The 15,859-nt window shown below is 31.1% G+C and overlaps 2 protein-coding genes across 2 annotated transcripts; both read right to left on the reverse strand.

Annotated features, from left to right (window-relative positions):
* Positions 1 to 424: 424 nt before the first annotated feature.
* Positions 425 to 5,095, reverse strand: LOC101513461 (probable galactinol--sucrose galactosyltransferase 2). The gene is made up of 14 exons (XM_012713836.3): positions 4,952 to 5,095; positions 4,655 to 4,865; positions 4,331 to 4,572; positions 3,995 to 4,085; positions 3,759 to 3,807; positions 3,559 to 3,650; positions 3,348 to 3,455; positions 2,943 to 3,071; positions 2,261 to 2,813; positions 2,093 to 2,160; positions 1,862 to 1,996; positions 1,538 to 1,755; positions 1,204 to 1,292; positions 425 to 1,097 (listed from the first exon to the last, which is right to left on the reverse strand). The coding sequence occupies exons 2-14, from the start codon at positions 4,843 to 4,845 to the stop codon at positions 735 to 737; spliced, it is 2,328 nt and encodes a 775-aa protein (XP_012569290.1). The 5' UTR covers positions 4,846 to 4,865; positions 4,952 to 5,095; the 3' UTR covers positions 425 to 734.
* A 6,386-nt stretch (positions 5,096 to 11,481) lies between these two features.
* Positions 11,482 to 15,631, reverse strand: CDPK2 (calcium-dependent protein kinase 32-like). The gene is made up of 8 exons (NM_001279194.3): positions 14,997 to 15,631; positions 14,079 to 14,202; positions 13,831 to 13,974; positions 13,428 to 13,580; positions 13,159 to 13,274; positions 12,870 to 13,037; positions 12,253 to 12,483; positions 11,482 to 11,994 (listed from the first exon to the last, which is right to left on the reverse strand). Exons 1-8 carry the CDS (start codon positions 15,519 to 15,521, stop codon positions 11,839 to 11,841), a joined length of 1,617 nt encoding a protein of 538 aa, NP_001266123.3. The 5' UTR covers positions 15,522 to 15,631; the 3' UTR covers positions 11,482 to 11,838.
* Between the last annotated feature and the right edge of the window lie 228 nt (positions 15,632 to 15,859).

Below are 15,859 nucleotides of genomic sequence, written 5' to 3' on the forward strand. Positions count from 1 at the left end.
ATATATATATATATAAACTAATATAATAATTTATTTATTAAAATCGTTGTTACCGTGCGACGCACGGGTTACGAACTAGTTTTTACAAAAGAAAAGTTTTTTCATATAATTAGATAGTCACGTGGAGTATGATCAACAACAGTCTTCCGCGATGTCCTGTTTAGAAGACTAAATGTTACCTAATTTTTTGAACAATAAAATAGGCAATTTCTATATGAACCAATTAACAATATTTTCTAGCAGTTAATTACAGGTTCCTTGGGAAATGTAACAAGTACTAGCTATACAAATTACTTATTCAATCTTATTTCCAATTCCAACCACATTTCAAGCAAACCCTCTGAATCATAAGCTCTGCTCCTCTGTTTACTTGTTTATTATTACTAAAACCATTTTATGATGAAATAAGAAAAATGCACTCAAATTTTCAAACATGGGAACATTTTATTTTAAAGAAACAAAACATATTACATTCCATGGGAGAAGAACATCTTTCCTCTCACCAGCTGATGACTTGCAACTCCCTCAGCTACATTACTTACGTTACAAGTTACAATAACAACCCTAAAAAAACACACTTTCCCCCACTCCTTGCAACAAATAGATGTCTTGTCTACTTATTATTACAACAAAACCCTTTTACCCATCTTTCAACTAAATGGTACCAAATGTGTAGATATTACAACAAAACCCCTTTACCTACACAATTCACTTAAATGCCATGTGTTCATGACTCAAATTTGAATCTCTATCGACCATCTATACATCCCCTCTTGAGGAACTGGGATGGAGAAGGTTGTCAACCCGGTTTCTGAGTCATAGTTGAAATCGGTATCAATGCCATCGACTGCACATTGAAGTGGATGCTGAGAAGAGTAAACTCCAAACTTGCCACTTCCTCTGACCTTTAGAGCAACAGTTGCTGTTTTCGTTCGGTTAGGACTGAGAGAAGTTGTCAGTTCAGATACAACCTCGCCGTCGAATAGTTCTTGTTTGTTGTCGGAGGCTTTATGGATTTCAACCTCTTCCACAGCTCCTCCAGTGTTGAACATATCCATTAGGCCTATTGCGGCAAATGATATACTTGGTGCTATTTCCTGTCCAATGAAAAATATTGCATCAGTTAGTATAGCTAAACCAAAGGCAGAAAAAATCCACAAACCAGTGAAGTAGTATTGCATAAGCTTGATGGTGAACTCTTACTTGGATTGGACAGAAATGGAAAAGTTCAAACTCCAGAACCTTTAGTGTCACTGGAATCGAAACCCCTTTTGGTAGCCGTATCACCTCACCTGAAAAATGGAGGGGAATTTCATGATGATTGTAGCTTATTTCCAGAACTTTGAACTGTACCGTAGTACTTAGACAGAAGTTGTAACATGTAACCCAAAACTTGAATCATAATAACTCTACAGTAGAAGATACAAACACAGTTGACTGAACTCCAGGATCAAATCTCATATGTTTTTTAGTCAAGGTTTCTTTTCTAACAAGATTCAATTCATATGTTAAATTACTTGTAACTAATTAATAGTACCTGATCTGTAAGCATAAACAATAGTCTCCCCATGCCATTCAACACCAGCTACTTGGTTGATTTGATCAACATCAGAGGCACTGACAGAGCTAGTGAGTGTACCAGGAGATGTATCGTGGATGCGAGTTTTCTTCTCTACCTTGCACCACCCAGCACCTTGGCAGTTAAATACACCAACAACTCCAGTACATTTGTTCATGTTCCATATTTTGAGCAAGCTGAAAATTACAAACTCGGTTAACGAACAACTCCTAAGTTTATGTCTAAGAAACATATCTTCAAAAAGATCACAGATATTATGTTAAGAGTTAAATAAAAACAAACCTAGTCCTATCTCTCGCCGGATCAACAAAGAGACAGTCACGGGTAGGCCTGCCAGGTAGCTGTGCACGAAGAACTGAACCATCAGCGAGAACCAGCTTCTTAAGAAGATCAAAATTGTGGTTGCCTGGCTTATCACTGTAAAATCCCCAAAAAATAAAACATGCCTGTTATATTTATGCACATATGATGTATATGTATAAAGAACAGATTTGCAATTGCATATTGCTGTACCTGACATAAATTGGACATCCACCGATTGCACGAGCTGCTGCATGATATTCTGCTGCTGGATGCAAACTCTGAAATTCCAGATTTTTTCGTTAGAATGAAGAAAAATTAACTTCTTGAAAAGCAAGCACTAACTAAATTACAATTGTTGATCAATTCACTGTCACTTACATGGAACATGTCCCAATCTGGTTGCATAAATTCTCCAAGGAAAAGCGAATTGTATGCAACAGAAGAAATATGGATGGTGTGAGAAGCAGGATCATGCGGGTAAAAATCATCAGAGGCTCTCACAATAGCAGTCTGCTTAGCACTGTAAAGTCCATCAGTGTTGTGACACATACACGCAATGCATCCATTGTCAGCAAAGTTACGAGCAATGGAAGCCTCAAGCGCATGATGATAGCTGCGTGTAAGCGAGACTCGACCACCGTGTCCAGCACCAAGGGTCTCAATAATGTTTTGTACATCTACCTTCACTCCATCTACTCCACATGATGCTAAGTAAGCATGGAGTTCATTGTAGAAGTTGAAAACCTTCTTTGGATGTACTAGACCAAGACCATGCACAGCCAAGCTGTCCATGACAATGTCCGGTTGGTTTCCAAGTACTCCTGGTGACTGCACTGGGTACGCCAGGGCGGTGTCATAATGTTCCATGCCAGTTGCTGCTGGCTTCACTCCACCCCAATAACCAGCTAGTGCATGCCATACATAAACATCTCTGCCCATCAACAGAATAACCAATTAAGAGTTCAGATTATTAATTGGTCAATCTACTTATCAAGCAATGCTTCTCTAACATAGAAAAGAGAATTCACCACGAAATTATTTTAAGGAACTAGGACCATACTTGACATTGTGATGTTTCTTTACTCCATCTACTAGATGTTTAAGACCTGGTATTTGTTCGTCGTTCTGTCCATTCTTATTCTTTTGAAATTTAGCATTCTCTTTAATCCCAGTCAACCTAGTAGCAAACCTGCAATGATAATTACAATTTCAGACATATCAATAGCAAGTACTTTAATCAGATTAGACGCCAAAGAACACGTATTCTATTCTTTAGTATGCATGTATATAGAATCCTTAATTGAGATATAGTTATTGAATTGAAAATAACTTAAGGTTTCAAGATGTTGACAGAGTTAAAAGACCAGAGTTCAAATTCAAACTCTAATCAATGACAAAATACTAACATGGCAACTAATATACTAACATTTAGTGATAAAAAATAAAAAAAGGAGATATGTCTTACTGTGCTCCTTCTTGCACAACACAGCCGGGATCCTTTGCTTTACTTTCAATCTGTTGCCAACCATCGTCTATGATGAGGAATCGTGGAGGTGTACCTCCCTCTGATAGACTGCATTTACATTAACCAAATTTCATTTTCTAGTTAATCTTCAAAAACTCCCCTTAATTCCATTCGTACGAAACGAACATTATACCATTTTCTCACTAATTACCTTTTCAAGCCTTCCTCAACACCCTCAGCTGTTACATCAGTATAGAAAGCATCCCATGTGCACCAACCAAACCAATCAAGAAAAGATGGCAGCTGCATAAACAAATAAAACCAACCAAACAAGGTTAAAAGATGAATAAGATACACTAACTTCTCACACTTGTATAGTCATCGGTAATACTTCAAGGAAGAGGGTCTTACCCTTTTCTTCTCACGATGATGAAATGTTTGCATGTGCTTTTCCACAGCCCTTAACAGATAAAACAGAAAAAGGAATCAGTAAAACTACAATTATCAACATACAAATTCTAATGTTCACCAAATGAAGAGCAAACTCTAATCTCCATTATGCAAACAAGGCCAGGTAATATGATGTTGAATCAGTTAAAACGATCATGGGGACACTAGTAGAAGAGTTTACGCGGAAAATGTCTTACTTGACAGCTTGGTTGATGACTTCAAAAGGGTTGGTGCCAGCATGCATGTAAACCATGTGAAGGCCTTGATTAGTCTCAACAGCATGATCTCCTGCAAAACGAAAGCACATACCAAAAGAGTTTGCGACGCCACCTTATATATAATTTGTCCAAAGCTATAAACTCCATTTGTATGATTCAATGGATTGATAATCATCAAGAGGATTATCCAGCCCCAATTCTATTTGCATTAATGACAGCTCCACCCCACAAAATTTGGATGACTGGAAGAAACTAAATTATAAGTTTCATGTTTCCTAACACTAAACAATATTTTTGATGATAAGAGTTACTCACCACTTTCAAGGCAAATCTCGATTTCGCAATTTTCATTGCCTTGTAGAACAGCTCGGAATGGACCTTCCAATAGAGGAAGCAAGACAGTGTAGATGATAGGAGAATCTTGGGGTTCACCTTCGGTGTGTTTGGTCTCTATGAGCATGAATTGGGTCTCTAGAGGAATATCCCTCCCACAAGTTCCCATTCTCTGCGTCATCCACCATAGCTTGAACCGGAAACAACACATGAACCTGAGACCCCTGTAAAAAAAAAAGTAAAATAAATTAGCAGTGTTTGATTATTTAGCATGAAAAGAGAACATAAAGGTATAGAAGAACTTACTCTAAGATACCAATGGGAAAGACATGGAGGCTTTTGGTATGGGAAGCAGTAGCACCAATAAATGCACCGGTAAGAAGGCCATTGCCAGAACCTGGAGTGAGGACAATGTTTTCTGGTACTCCTTTCAGTATGGTCTTGCCATGAACAACCAAGTTTCCATCGTTAACTGAGATTTTAGGTGTCACCGTCATCTTTCACCAGTTGTTGATCACTGAATCATTATATGAAAACAATAAAACCACATTTCTACCTAATAAATTGTGATTCTAATTAATTAATACAAGGAACCGAACATACCGTATAAGGAGTGTAATTAATTAATTGAACAAAGAGGAGAAGTGCATTCCAGGAGGGAATGCTCTTTCCTTGAATGAAACAAGCAAGCACGAAACTACGAACTCAGGTCAGTGTTAATTGATTAATTAGTTTAAGATTTGAATGGAAGAAGAGAAAGCGAGAGATGGGTATTTATACTACTTTTTATGCTAATCATCGAGCAACTTCTAGGCCTCACGATTTTTACACGTGGAATCACCCTTCCCGTCATTTTATTTTTATTATTTTCATGATAATGATTGATAGAAATTATTTCTATTAAAACTTCTCTCACAGTAGCGCTTCAAATATCATGTTTGTCATTATCGACTTGGGTTTCTCTTCCATTATTCAATCATAATCTACTATTTTTCTACATAATGTGACGTCAGACTAAAAAAAATCTAAAATCTCTCCATTTAGAATTTAGGGAACAATAAATTTTGGCAAGAATATACGGTTTCTAAATTTATAAATTTTGGATTTTAACCAAAAAATAATTTAAACTAGTTATCAATCTAGTCATTCACTACATCATTCATACACATAGTTTTAAGTTTGGGTCACACCAGTATCTATTATGACCTCACAATCACATTATTTTTTTAAAATAGGAGTGGCTTAACTCATGTAGGATACTACTAAGTATTTACATTATAGACACTTTGTGACATAATTATGGCACACTGTCGGCAAGATATCTATCTAGACATTTAGGATAACAGTTTTAATTATTCATCACAGAAATAGAAATAGATAAAACTAGATAATAAATTGTTAAAAATATTATAGAAAATTAATCACATCTAATTTCATCCCAAATAACAATATTTTATTAGAATGTATGTAATTGAAATGGCAACTAATAGTTTATATATAAAACTTAAACTAAATGGAAATGACGAATGGGCGTATGAGGGTTCATTGCCGCCACTGAGAGTTCGTTGAGGATAATTTTTTATTTTTCTTAAATCAATATCATCTTGGATCTGGATTATGCAATCACCAGTCCAGATTCTATAATACCATTTGTGTATTGACATATAGTACAATGTTTTTAAAACATTAATGAAGAAATGGCACGCAAAACTATTGGGTAAGATCACCTCGAAACTGCTGCTACTCATGCATCTGAGATTTTGGGAACTAGGAGTCATAGTGGATGTCTCATCATAATTGTTTCAAAACTATTAAATTAAATTATCAATCAAAATACCTTCTATTTTTTACTAATTTCTATTATTTTCTATAATAATGTTAAAAAAGTTTTAAAAAAATTCTATTAAAGTATTATTTATACTTTTTATATACTACTTGTGAATATTTAATTTAATTAATAGTATATCGAAATATAGGGCAAGGGTGATCGAGTTAAAACTACAATTTAACAAATTAAAAAAAATTTAAATACACAATATATAAGAATTTAAGAGAAATTTTAAGATATGATTGATGTGCTTCAAAAAAATAAAACAAATTAGATTTCAAATAAATACTTTTTTTATTTTACTTGATTTTTAAATGTGTTTAAGATTTTAATATATTAAGTCAAAAAATTATTAATTATAAAATATTATATAAAATTCCCAAAAAATAAAATATAGACACCAAAAATTATAATTGAATATTAATATTAAAAAATATTATAGAAGTTTATGATACTATGACATGTGTTGGTTCCCCGTTCTATCTTAATTTAAACAACAATTTTTCTTTCGAAATACTATTGAATATAGTAAGTATCTTATTAGATATTTTTAATCATTATAAACTTATTTTTAAATAATATTTTATTTTTTATCATATGATAAATATTTAATTAAAAATTATTTTAATTATCCAATAACATTCTTTTTTTACTAAAATTATTCAATATAATATTTAAATTTGACTTTAAATCTCAATTTAACTAACAAAATATCAATATTAATTAATTAAATATCATGTCTCAAGTTTAAATTTAAAATCTCATATAATTTTAAAAAAATTTAATGATAATTATATCATACGTAGAAAAGATAAAAAGACATTTCAATTTTATGTGTAAGATAAATATATAAATTAATGTTTAAAAGATAAATATAAATATAAATATTAATGTTTAGAAAAATGTAATATTCAATATTTCCTTTCTTTAAGTAAGAAGACTGTTTTGTTTCTTTCAAAAATAAAAGAAGACTATTTTGTAATCTATCAAAAAAAAGTTTATTTTGTCAACAACAAAAAAAAAGACTATTGAAATGAAAATCATTCAATAAAATGCATTATATATATTTTTAACCAATATTTCTATGATGCTACTTCAATATATATATATATATATATATATATATATATATATATATATAATTGATGTTGGGAAAATGGGTATCAGCAATATCATTGAGGACGCATGAGATACTGATCATATTGTATATGAGTCCAAATGTTTTAGACTAGAAGCAATGTACACTTGCAAACTATTTTGTATTTAATATTTAAATTAAATATATTATCTTTTTATTTATTTTATTTTATATTTAAGATAAATAATTATTTTTGGTCATATGCCAAAATGTTCAAGATTTGGTAGGAATTGAGGGCCAATAGAAATGCAGCAACAAAAGTTGTACCATTACACCGTCTTTAGTTATATAGAATTTTTATTTTGGAATTTTGAAAGAAGACAATAATTTAAACATAATTTTAATGATTTAAAGATAATCTGGACTATTTTTTTATGTTAATAGGGACAATAATTATATCATTTCAGACAATAACTGAAATGTTGTCATTTTTTGTATTTCATATGTAACTTATTGCGAGAGACAAAAAACTTATTTATTTTAAAAATGTAATGACTAAAATAAATTTTTAAAAATAAAAGATTAAAAGATTAAATAAAAATTAATGATAAAAAATAGTTTAGGCAATTATTTATTTCAAGAAATATAGATGAGTTAATTCTAAAGCTTGTTAGTAAGAGAAATTAAAATGATTTGATTAATATTTATTTTGTATTATTTATAAAGACATAATTGTTTATACAATCTTTTAAATTAATTTCATATAATAATTAAATTTTTTATTTAGTCATTTATTTAGTTTTAAATAAATAATTTAATTTTTTATATTTTAAAATGTTAACAATGTTATTATTTTTTTACAAAAATTTATCAAAATTTTAAAATAAAATTTATAAAATTAATTATCATCTTCAATATAATTATTAATCATCTTCAATATAATATAAAATTTATCAAATTTATAACTCCAATCTTCAAATAAATTATATTTTTATTTTTTTATATTTTTATAACAAAATTAAATAAATAATCAAATAAAAAAGAATACCATGTGAAATTAAATTAAAAAACGCTAAAATAATTGTGCTGTTTATAAACAAAATCTTCGCAACGTAGAGTGGTATACGAACTAAATCATTACGTATAGTATATCCTTCGTTGTTACTTTTTTTTTCTAATACATCTTTATAAAAATATTTCATGTTTAATTTTCTAAAGATGGAATTTTATTTGTGCAGATGGTTCTCATGCCTTATAACATTGGTGAAATAGTAATTGACTCTAGAAACATCCAAGCCCAACTTTCATAAGACACGAGAATGATATTTTTTCAACAAAAAATAAAGGACACGAATGCAACATATTTGATGGTTACATCCAAATCAAAATCAGTAGCAATCAATTACGTATTCTTCAATAATTATTAATCCTGCATGATTGGGGATTGAACGTGGCATATATTGGGTATAGTGTTTATTTATTGAGGTCATTGTCTTCATTAGCTAATTTGACTTGTGTTTGTACAATGAATATTAATGATCAACCATAGCAATCATTTTAATTTCAATACTAATACGTGTATCTTTTCCTTTCCTCATAATTAGATTTTTTTAATGTAGTTGGGAATAAGGAAAAGGGTAAAAAAAATTGCTTTAGGAGGGTGCTTAGAATTGACAACTTTTGGTTGAATAAGGCATTCATCTATAGATGACACCTGTTCAAGTGACAATCTCAAAAAATTTATTTGCTCACGCTAATAATACCATAAAGAAAATTATTGAATAAAAATTTGTATTCATCATTTAAAAAAATATTTCTTTGGGACTTTTTTTTTTATATTTATCAACTTCCAAATTAATACCTAGAAAGAACTAGGTTCTAAATTTCTAAGACATCAATTTGAAAGTTCACAAATATCACAAAAAAAAAAAAAAAAAAAAATCAAATGAAATTCTCAAAGAAAATAGCATATTCATAAATATCATATTTATGTAATTGCTATTAACAGTTACAACATTTTTATGCCATCTTTCAACAACAAGAAAAAAAAAGACATTTATATGCCAGCCTATCAACGGTGCGTTTCATTTCTAGCCCACGAGGTAGTTACAATTGGGCTTTCAAAGATCAAACATTAGTAGTGTCTGGTGATGATCCAAAAATGTTTGAGGGAATTGTCATACTCATAGAATTATATACATTAATTGACTTAATTATATAGGGTAAGAAAAGAAATACTTAAGTATATTTTTAATCGGTAAAAGTTTTTTTTTTTAATTAAATTTGGTTCTTACAAAAATTGACATTGATTTTGAATCCTTAGTTTGAGTTTGTTGAGTATATCAACATGTAAGGAACATATCTACGGCTTCATTATAAACAAAATGAATACTTTTAATTAACGAACTAAATTTATGGTGATATAAGATGAGATCATTTGATAAAGGAAACCAAATGCTACTTAATTTATTACCTAATCAAATTTTAATGGTTGATTTTTAAAAAAATGGTAAATAGTGTAATACAAGTTCATAATATATAAGGTAAATTGTATATGCATCACAAGATTAACATTCACCATTATTAGTACAATATTGCTACCAACACCCCCCAAATTGCTATTCACACCCCTCAAAATTTAAAAAAATCAAAATACCTAAAATGCCCCTGTCATCAATGTTACACATTTATTATCTCATAACTCACATTTATCAACTTTCATCGCACCTCATAACTCACATACAAAAATCGTCATACCTCACCAACAAAAAGGTATGTTTTTTTATTTTATTTTTAAATCTGGGTATTTTACGTGAACTAAGTTCACGTACGTTCTGAAGTTACGTGAACTTAGTTCACGTATGTTTAAAAAAAATTAAAAATCTCAGACTTTACGCAATTTGAATTCACGTACATATACGTGAACTCAGATTGCGTAATCAATGGAGTTTGAAACTTGAATCCTCATAGTGTACGCAATCTGAATTCACGTACACCTACGTGAACTAAGATTGCGTAATCATTGAATGTTGAATAATAAGCCATGTACGTGAACTGAAATTGCGTAAACATCTCAGTATATACGCAATCTTAATTCACGTACGTGTGAATTAAGATTTTGAAATAATTGAAGATTGAAAATCAAACCTACGTGAACTCAATTTCACGTAAACTTAGTTCACGTAAACTTACGTGAAATTGAATTCACGTAAATGTTAGCAAAATATTGAATATGATTAATGATGATTGATGGGGATTGATGGTGATTGATGATAATTAATGATGATTGATGATGATTTATGAAGATGGTTAATGATAATGATGGTTAAGGTTTAATAAAATGAAGAAGATGAAGAATGTGTTGAATGAAGATGATGAAGATAGAATAAAGAAGAAGAAGAAGAAGAAGAAGAAGAAGAAGAGTTAGGTTAATGAAGAGGAAGAAGGAGAGGGTAATTTGGGAATATTAATTTTTTAAAACATTTGAGGGGTGTGGGTAGTAAATTAGGGGGTGTTGGTAGCAATATTGTTATTAGTAGTACTACTATATATAAAAAATATTACACGGACAAGAAGAGTTGTTAATGAAGCCTCAAAATGTAAAATCAGTCTTAAATATTTTCTATTAAAACTCTTAATATTAGATTATATTATATTTCAAAATCTCTATTTATTATTTTATTATTATTAATAGAACTAAAGGAAAGGACTATTAAGTCTAATGATTTGTTAAGTGATATTTTTATTTTGTAAAATTTTCAAAAAGAAATTTCATCCAAAAATTTATTTTAGAAAAAAAATTAAATTCTTTTTTTGAAAATTTGAGAATAATAAAAAAAAATCTTAAAAAATTTTCGAAATCTTATAATATGTGAGAGAGAAAAAAAACAATTTGTTTTTCAAAAAATTGAGAAAAATATTGACATTTTTTCTCAAAAGAAATCAAAAAAATTGAAATTCTTTTTCTAAAAGTGTTTTTTGAAAAATATCAAAAGATGTTTAGTAGACCTAAAAGCCACTTTTAACCCACAAAATTTTAAAATCTTTTTAACTTTGAATACTTTTTTTATTGGGAATTTTTTTTATGAATTTTTTTATCTCTTCAACATATGGATTGGACCGATATTTAATGAACTTATAACATGTTGAGTGGAGTGATATCTAATAAACTTAAACTGACACCTATTATAATCCTTGCTTGACCCATTGTCAAACAAAAATAAAAAATGGAAGGAAAGGTTTGCCTAAAAATTATAGTACACGTTAATATAAAAGCGTGATAATTTAGAAATATTTACAACCAGAAATGAAGACTTGTCAAGACTCTCCCACCCTGTCCTGTCTTTCCTATCACAACCTCAACAAACCCAGAAAAAGTAAAAATAAAAGAACACATCAAACAACGTAGCAACACTGCTGGAGCCAACATCCTAATTTTTTTCACCCAAAAATGGGGGGTGTTGGAGAAAAGAATTACAATGAAGAGAAGGTTAAAATTAAAAAAATATAATAGACTTCTTTATCATGTTTTCTTTTTCCAAAAGTAAATTTTGGCATTTTTCTAAAGAAAAGTCATCTCTACTGTCATTGTTTTTCATTGTTTAATTGCAATGACCCATCCTTCATCAATTTCAAGCTGAGACTGTTAAACCTCTCTCGCGAATACTGCCTTGACGCCTTTCTCCAATCTGTCCCAGCCTTCATCATTGAAGCAAATTCCTCGTAACTTATCTTTCCATCCTGCAATTTCAAGTGGGCATGATCAAAAACTGGTTCCAAAAAATTACAAGAGTTGAACAACTTTTACTTAATTAAGATATCCTCCAAAACACAAAAAACAAAAGAGGAAAATGAAGAAACTTTAAAATGCAGCAAAGCTGTCCGATATCTCTCTGCTTGTGTTGAATAAAACAAACGACAAAAATATACTTTTTAAGTATAACACAAGAAAATAAAAGGGAACAAAATTTGATCTATGAAGTAAAAATAGTCACTGACCTTATCTGTATCCACGTCATGCATAATTGCACTAATCACTTCTTCACTATTTGTTTCAATTTCATCAGATAAGGCATTGCGCAGCTCCTCAATCTCAATATACCCAGTTTGGTTCTGATCGAAAAAATCGAAGGCTTTGTGAAGATGCTCATCATTTCCCATCTTTCTCAAATGAACTGAAATGGCAACATACTCTCCATAATCCAAGTGTCCATCCCTGTCTACATCGCCCTGTAAAAGCAGCCTCTAAATGTCAGAAGTTGAAGCGACCGACCGAAGAGCATGTATGTTAAACAACAATTTAACAGAAATGGTACATATTAGTAGTGTTTTTATGAGGAAATTTCTTGAGGAAGAAAGAAAATGGAACTGAGGGACAGTTAAGAAAGCAAGCTTGTGCAAAAATATCAATTATCAGTTCAAACTTGAAAAACCTATTAGGGGTTACAAATTAACCAATAGAGTTACACCAACATAAATTGCCTTAGTTTGAATTCGGTCTGACATATTACATAGAAAAATGAAAGAAATATATCTCCAAATTTGACTAAGCAACTTTTTTAACTATCAAATGTGGCGATATAAGAATCCAGATAAAGGGTAATCGTAAAACTCACAGCTTCCATAAGAATCTGGACATCTGCATCAGGAATTTGATGGCCTAGTTTATGCAATCCTATTCGCAGCTCATCAATGTTAATCTTGCCTTTGTTGCTTGTATCCATGAGCTTGAATCCCTCTTTTAGTCCAGCAGCTTCTTCTACTGACAAATGCTCTGCAATGACCTGTGCACACAAGAAATATTAGTTGTAGAAAGAACACGAGTGAATCATGAAAATGGTCATAAGGATTAACATTTCAGGGATGACTCCCCAAGAAACATTCAAATATTCTTGAGAAAATTACCCTCAAAGCTCTTTTCTTAAGCTTGTTCATTACGGAAAATTGCTTAAGCCTTGCTCTAACTGTTTCTCCTAATGAAACATTGGGAGCTTTCTTTGCATTTTGTAACCATGGATGATCTGCATTCAGTGAAAAAGTAATGTTACAATCTGAACGTTTCTGTTTAGAAAATTTTAAGACAAAAAAAAAATACAATTTTCTCAGGAGAAAGTAGTATATGTGATCTAAATCATATAATATCTCAAAAGCATTCTATATGAACTGCATGTTACCTAATACTTCCTGTGCAGTAAGTCGCCGCTTAGGGTCGGGATTTAGCATCCTCTTCACAAGGTCTTTTGCATTATCGGAAACTTTAGGCCATGGATCCCTTTTGAAATCAACAACAGATCGTATGATTGCTTGTGCAACTCCTTGCTCAGTTTCTACAGACAAGATTTAGAAAAATCAGACAAATCAAACAGAAAAGGCAATGAATAATGATGAAATAGATTATAGCACTGAAGTAAAGATGGCAAGCGATAAATGTATAAAATCCTCCCTCTTTTAACAATTCATTGACATAGATTTATTTTTCTTCCAAAAATTTCTGTAAGTACATTATACTAGTACATTTGTTGCATGGGCTGTATCATGACTCAAATATGGAAGGATGATTCAGAAGACAAAACCAACCTGCCCAAAATGGAGGGACACCACAAAGTAAGATGTATAGAATTACTCCAGCACTCCAGATATCAACCTCTGGGCCGTAATTTCGCTTCAATACCTCAGGAGCCATGTAATATGGACTTCCAACTATCTCATTAAATTTTTCCCCTGCATAAAATGACAAACTTTCAGTCAATTGCGAACACGTGAAACCAGCAATATGATGAAAATCAAGCAACAAAGCAGACTTAATTTCCATCCAAAAGCCTTACCTGGTGTAAAAAACACTGACAATCCAAAATCTATAGCTTTCAATGCTGCTGTCTCCTTCTTATTTGCAAACAAAAAGTTCTCAGGCTTGAGATCCCTATGCATCACTCCGTGTTTGTGGCACATCTGAAACAAACAACAAAATAAACAATCATGACCACATTCTCGTTTTACCACAGCATAAAAAGATGTAACAAACCCAAGAACATCAATGCAAATGAAAAACAAATAATCCACATAGCATACAAACTGAAAACCAAATTATACACAGCCAATTCCCAATTAAATCAACCAACATGATGTATTTACTGTTCATATAATAACACAATTAATATCAGAATATATATATAAAATAAAAACAATCTTCACAAAAACAGCTCTTTAGAACAACATAAAATTAATAAACTCCATTATTATTATAATATAATAATAATACACATCCCAATTAATCTCCACTGAAAACAACCCTCCAAGTATTCAGAAAAAAATTAAAAAAGTAAAATAAAACAATCCTCCATGTAATTAAAGTAACTTATTAAATAAATAAGTATATAAACTTATTAAATAAAAAATATCCTACCTAGCACAAAAATAATTTCAACTTACTAAAAGATCAAAATCAGTAAATCAACTTCATTAAAAAAAAAAAAGAAAGAAAAAAAACTTAAACTCCAGCTGAGATTTTTAGCATAGGAAACTTACATAAATTGAATATATTTTAAAAAATTATTAAAACTAAGTACTACTACATTAAATTAACTTATCATCTAAAGTCCTGATCAAAATCTTCATCTATAAAATCAAACTGATAATAATAATAATAATCCAAATTGAATATGCACTAAAACAAATCAAAAACCATCAGATCGAATAAAAGAAGAAGAAGAAGAAGAAGAAGAAACAAAAATAGAAATAAAGACCTGAACAACTTCAACGATGGTTTTGGTAACAGCGGCGGCGGCGCGTTCAGTATAATGACCACGCGCAACAATCCGATCAAAAAGTTCACCACCTTCACAAAGCTCCATAACAAGGTGAACAGCATTATCATCTTCATAAGTATCTTTCAACGTAACAATATTAGGATGTTTGGGCATGTGTTTCATTATTTCAACTTCTCTCCTAACATCTTCAATATCCACCAATGTTCTTAGCTTCTTCTTCGATATCGACTTACACGCTAGTTCTTCTCCGTTTTCTTTGTCCGTACAGAGGTACGTTATTCCGAACTCGCCTCGACCTAGTTCACGACCTAGCTCGTATCGAACCTCGATTTCGCGTCCCGTTGGATCCTTCAAAACGGTGAGTTTTGAGTTCGTGTTGTTCGCGTTGAAATTGTAATCGATTGCGAAGGGATTTTCCTTTTTAGGTTTTTTGTTGTTTTTCTTTTTGTTGTTGTTTGTTTCTTCTCCGGTTACCGGAGGGGTAGCGCAACAATTACCCATGGCGTTTTACAATTTTGTTAGATCTGAGTTTGAATTGGATCTGGAAATTGGTTTTGGTGGAAGGGTAAAATGGGGAGAGGAGAAAATTTGAAGAGAAATGAAAAGTTGGTGAGGTTTTTTTCTTTGGGAGATTGGATTTTAAAGTTGGGGGGTTTTGGAGAATGGAGAAGATAGAATTTAAGGCGTGTTTGGGAGGGTGGAACGAAAGGGGAAAAATGTGTTTTTGACGATGATAGCTGAGAGGGTCAAAACTCAACTTGTTTCGCAGAGACTTCGTCCATCGTCGTCTCTTTCTCTCTCTTCTTGCTAATCATTTCTTTCTTTTTTTTTTAATTAAT

Source organism: Cicer arietinum, chromosome 3 (genome assembly GCF_000331145.2).
Source record: "Cicer arietinum cultivar CDC Frontier isolate Library 1 chromosome 3, Cicar.CDCFrontier_v2.0, whole genome shotgun sequence".
NCBI lineage: Eukaryota > Viridiplantae > Streptophyta > Magnoliopsida > Fabales > Fabaceae > Cicer > Cicer arietinum.

What these genes read in the sequence shown, in the direction of transcription:
- LOC101513461 (XM_012713836.3), bottom strand. Translation starts at nt 4,845, where the DNA reads ATGACGGTGACACCTAAAATCTCAGTTAACGATGGAAACTTGGTTGTT. An exon ending in CGAGATTTGCCTTGAAAGTG is followed by an intron (nt 4,086 to 4,330) that starts GTGAGTAACTCT and finishes TTCGTTTTGCAG; the next exon opens with GAGATCATGCTGTTGAGACT. An exon ending in GTTGAGGAAGGCTTGAAAAG is followed by an intron (nt 3,456 to 3,558) that starts GTAATTAGTGAG and finishes ATGTAAATGCAG; the next exon opens with TCTATCAGAGGGAGGTACAC.
- CDPK2 (NM_001279194.3), bottom strand. Translation starts at nt 15,521, where the DNA reads ATGGGTAATTGTTGCGCTACCCCTCCGGTAACCGGAGAAGAAACAAAC. An exon ending in CCATCGTTGAAGTTGTTCAG is followed by an intron (nt 14,203 to 14,996) that starts GTCTTTATTTCT and finishes TGTTTGTTTCAG; the next exon opens with ATGTGCCACAAACACGGAGT. An exon ending in TTAAGAAAAGAGCTTTGAGG is followed by an intron (nt 13,038 to 13,158) that starts GTAATTTTCTCA and finishes TTGTGTGCACAG; the next exon opens with GTCATTGCAGAGCATTTGTC.